The sequence below is a fragment of the Lycium barbarum genome, chromosome 10, assembly GCF_019175385.1.
Source record: "Lycium barbarum isolate Lr01 chromosome 10, ASM1917538v2, whole genome shotgun sequence".
NCBI classification, from domain to species: Eukaryota; Viridiplantae; Streptophyta; class Magnoliopsida; order Solanales; family Solanaceae; genus Lycium; species Lycium barbarum.
In genome coordinates, this window is record NC_083346.1 from 4,687,633 (window position 1) to 4,692,901 (window position 5,269).

Genomic DNA, 5,269 nt, shown 5'->3' on the forward strand with positions numbered 1-5,269 from the left:
GGAAAGACAAAATTATGCCTTGGTTTGCAAATTCAACATTTGACAAATGGCATTTTTGTCCATCAATCTGTCTATACAGAGAAAGTGTTGAAACAATTTTATATGGATGAAGCACATCCATTAAGTACTCCGATGGTTGTTCGGTCACTTGATGCGAACAAAGATCCGTTCCGACCTCAAGAAAAGAATGAGGAAATTCTTGGTCCAGAAGTACCATATCTTAGTGCAATTGGTGCACTAATGTATCTTGCCAATACCACAAGGCCTGGCATAGCATTTTCAGTTAATGTGTTAGCGAGACATAGTTATGCTCCTACAAGGAGACACTGGAACAGAATTAAACACAAATTGAGTATCTAAAGGGAACTATCGATTTGGGCTTATTTTATTCTAGCAATTGCAGTCCCGATCTTGTTGGTTATGCCGATGCAGGGTATTTATCTAACCCACACAAAGCTAGATCTCAAACAGGCTATGTATTTATTTGTGGGGGCGCTGCCATATCTTGGCGATCTACAAAGCAGTCTATTGTGGCTACCTCATCAAATCATGCTGAGATAATAGCTATTCATGAAGCAAGCCGTGAAATTGTGTGGTTGAGGTCAATGATTCATCTCATTCGAGAAAAGTGTGGTTTGAAGTGATAAAATACCCACAATCTTATATGAAGATAATGCAGCATGCATTGCCCAATTGAAAGGAGGATTCATAAAAGGAGATAGGACAAAGCACATTTCACCAAAGTTGTTCTTCACACACGAGCTCCAAAAAAATGGTGATATCAACGTGCAACAGATTCGTTCAAGTGATAATATAACTGATTTGTTCACCAAGTCTCTACCAACCGCAACTTTCGAGAAGATGGTGCACAAGATTGGAATGCGAAGACTCAAATATTTGGACTGAAGTTCTCATCAAGGGGAGTTAATACATGTTGTACTCTTTTTTCCATACAAGGTTTTGTCCCACTGGATTTTTCTTGTAAGGTTTTTAATGAGGTAACCAAAATGTATATTATTAGAAATATGTACTCTTTTTCCTTCACTAGAATTTTTCCCACTGGATTTTTTTTTTCTAGTAAGGTTTTAACGAGGCATATTATCTATCAATGGACATCCAAGGGGGAGTGTTATAAAATATATATATGAATGTCCATATAGCCTAGATTTTTCCACATGTCCTAAATAAGAATAAGTACATGTACATTTAGTGGCATGTATGAAATGAAGAAAATGAAGCAACATAAGTTTGATTTTAACTCTGGGTGTTGTCATTGATGACTTCATCAACAGATTTACCATCTCTATAAATAGATGGTTAAGTTCTCAATTTGTGAGGAGATATAACCAAGCAGTGAAATATAATCTCTCCCTCCTTTCTACAAAGTTATTAGTTTGCTTCTCAAGTTTATTTTCAATTATATAGTTTTATAACAGATTTATCTTTTTTTTTTGTTTTCCAGATATATTTTAGAGTGTGCATCATCACGGGCAAATAATTTCTGAAAGAGCTTAACTGGTATCCATTATTAGTGGAACTCCTTTATACACGAAAAGTTTTATTAGGTGTGAGATATGTCGTATCATATTTGTGTGAGGGGTCCATTAAGTAGCAAGTGGACTGTGGTCCTCTTCTCTACTTTAAGGCTAAGAAGAGAGAAATATAAAGGTAGCATGGTCCCAACATATTTATGTTAAATAAAAATATATTAAATTAGGGGGTCCCCTTACTCTTTAATGCTGTGCATTCCAAAGAGAAAAGAAAATGACTTTTCTTCTTCACCTCAATGTTCCATCTTCTTTCTTCTCAACTAAATAATGGAAATTTTGTTCCAACTAATTTTTTCAAAAATTAAAACTACACATCTAGCCATGGTAAATTAAACATGCAATTTCTTTGAAGATTAGTGTTCAATTTTGATTGTCATCCTTGCTGATACTAAAAGAAAAAGTTGACATCTGATGCTAAAAAAGAATAAAAAATTAGTTCCGAATCTTGATTTTTTCTGTCTAAATCTAGCTCAATTACTTGAATCTTCTCCTGCCACTTCCATTTTATCCTGGTGGTATATATGTACCAAAATAAGGTTCAGCTCTTCATTTTCTTATTTGAAAATTTGACAACAGAATGTGATTGTACAAATACAATTTATTTGAAGAGAAAAAAAAGAAATAAGTTCATAGATCTATACATTTAGAAGAGAGTTTCTTGTAATTTTACTTCACTTTTGGATATCTCTTTGAAAGTGCACTAATCAGCAATGATGTATTTTTCTTTGGGTGAAATTTATTTTATTTGATTTAGATGTGATATGCAAAGATCCCAAATAAAAGGATGGAAAATGGCGAAAAGTTCCCACCATTCAATGTTTTCTTTTCATTTGGTTTCATTTGTGATTTGTAAAAGTAGAGAAGGGGCTCACAAATAGCACCAATAATGTTTCATGACCACAAGAAAAAAAAAAATAGCACCAAGGAGTAAGGACGAAAGGGTTAATAGAAATGGGACTCACACGCTATTATTTTTTAATAAAAAATCACTTTCATATGTCAAGTCATATTTGTGCCTCACTCACCTTAAAACTTTTTCTTTTTACACGATCAATTATTTTTTTTTCTCCCCATGAGCTTTCTCTTTTTCTCCCTTAATTCGAATTATTCACAATATTCAAGATACAGGTTAAGAGTTTCACAATATTCAAGATAGAGGTTAAGAGTGTTTGCTATCTGAATAACCTCTCTTTTCCCGGTTAGGCAAGATCTTTTAACTGGCAGTAGCCGATTATTTATTTTATTTTTATACAAATTCACCTCCTTAATCTCCTCTCTGTTTGGATTTCACGCTCCTTCTATCCCTGTTTTTTCTCACCTACCCTCCAAATCGATGGCTTCTGATCTTATCTTATAAATATCAACAGTCAAAATAAAAGGTAGTCTACAATTGATGGAGAAAGCATTATATGGCAGCTTTGTTGATTTAGCTGCCATTGTTGAATTAATGCTCAAGTATTCAGCATTTGTCTTAAGTGACAAAAGAACTTATTCGTCAAAGCAGTTTGTAGTATACGGTCCACATGAATATATTTCTTTTGATTGGTACGAATTAATTTTCATTCCAGTAATTTAATTTCCAAACGCCTACCAAACATCACATATTTGATTTAACATCAAAAGAACCAAAACATTGAAAAAGGAAAAGCAGGACAGATTTCACCAAACGGGGTACTTTATTGTGTCTAAATTATGTCTGTTGGTTTTTTCCTTTCCTATGATTTTCCAAGAACTCAATCAGATTTTCTATATACTTATCATGAAGGTCTTTGTTACCAAATATGGAACTCAATTCTTTTGCTTTCTCTCGAATTATCTTTCCATCTTTTTCCACCATTACTAGCTTCACAGAGTTGGCCACTGAATCACTCGTGTAGGACCCGTCCTCTTCGTTTCTTGGAACTTCCACACCAACCCCTTTATCTTCTAGAATTCTAGAAGTCAGTCCTTGATCAACCAAAAAAGGTAACATAATCAACGGATGACCAAACATTAACCCTTCTATAATCGAGCTCGATCCACAATGAGTCAAGAATCCACCAACCGAGTCATGACTTAGTATCTTCAACTGAGGTGCCCAACTCTTCCATACTATGCCTCGACCTTTAGTTCTTTCTTCAAAACCATCCGGTAGCTCAATCGGGTTGCTATTTCCCGACCCGGATGGCTTCCTCAAGACCCAAAAGAACGGTGATCCGGATGATTCCAACCCATGAGCCAACTCGTTGATTTCGCTCTGACCAATCGTCACTTCACTTCCTAGTGCTACATAAACCACTGAACTTTTCGGTTTGTCATCTAACCATTCTTTAATCGATTCATTTCTCTCACCGCTACTACTTTGCACCACAGGTGGCATCAACCCCGTAGGAAGCACGAATACTTGATTAAGATCCTCCAGCAACTTCAACCACTGACCTTCAAACTCGTGACAGTGCCGAATAATAATAGCGTCTGATCCTTTTATAGTGACACCGATACGATAAATGTCCGAAACGCCAGAAACATTCTTCTGGCTTGACCCCACCACCCAACATGCCTCGTGGCGGCGATACGCTGCCTTTGTTTCAAATGGGATCCATTTTGGTGGAGCCAAAAAATCCTCCAACTTTGGTGGTGAAGTACGATTGTTTGTGTTGATCATGTGCTCAAAGGAACCAAAGAAGGAAATGGACCAAGCATAGTATATGCTATAGTAAATTCTTGATATTCCTAATTTGGCTGCAATAGGAGCTAACCAATATTGTGCAAAATCTTGAATAATCCAATCAGGAGAATTTTTCTCCAAGAAAATAGTCACCTCTTTTTCCATACCATCCATTGCTTTCTTGAGATAAATAATTTCTTCTGTTGTTATATCCATAGTGGCCTCTGCATTTTCTGGCAAGCCATCAACTTTGGGAAGTGGGATTTTTACGAAGTTTATGGAATTGGAAAATTCTGCGGGAATTTCTGGGAGACGTTCAATGTTTTTTGGGGTTGAAATAAAAGAAATTTTGTGACCCTTTTGAGCAATGAATTTGGAAAGTTCAAGAAATGGGATAAAATGACCAAAAGCTAGCCATGGGAACATAACTATGTGAAGCTTTTTATTGCTTTCATCACCATTTCCCTTGGATTTGAGAAGTTGATGAGGATCCATGGCTTACACAATTTTCTTTTGTTTGTGCTTCTCTCCTGTTTTTTCACTACTACTATAGGAGTAGAGTAATATTTTATGTTGCCATATATTAGTATTAGTACTATATATAAACAAAGATCTTAAAATTTGTCGTCCTCACAAAGCATTGAAATACTATCATGATGCTACACGTGGCTGACTTTTCTTTGCCTATGATTTCCTGATGCTAGACGTTGCTGCATTTTTCTTTCCCTAATTTTATTTTGGCACTCATTTTTTGTTCAAAGTCCATTTCTATGTGGACCTCTATAAATGGTGTATATTTCGTCTCAAATTATTTATCGTTTTTGACGTTCAAGTATAATTAATTATATTTTCTCTCTCATTTTATCCTTAGTAAAATTTTATCATTAATGAGTTGGACACATGAATAGCGTAAATATTTAATGGAGAAGGATTATATCTTAAACAGAAATAAGGGTAAAATAGTCAAATACTCTTTATAATTAATATTTCTTAAGGAGCATGTAAAACAAAAACAAAAAAATGACAAATAATTTGAGACGGTCTTAAGGAGTGTGCCCAAGCTAAAAACACC

General features: G+C 35.1%; 1 protein-coding gene across 1 annotated transcript; it reads right to left on the bottom strand.

Moving 5' to 3' along the window:
* Positions 1–3,082: 3,082 nt before the first annotated feature.
* On the bottom strand, positions 3,083–4,777 carry LOC132613593 (UDP-glycosyltransferase 91D2-like). Its single transcript, XM_060327682.1, has one exon. The coding sequence runs from the start codon at positions 4,690–4,692 to the stop codon at positions 3,241–3,243; it is 1,452 nt and encodes a 483-aa protein (XP_060183665.1). The 5' UTR covers positions 4,693–4,777; the 3' UTR covers positions 3,083–3,240.
* Positions 4,778–5,269: the final 492 nt, after the last annotated feature.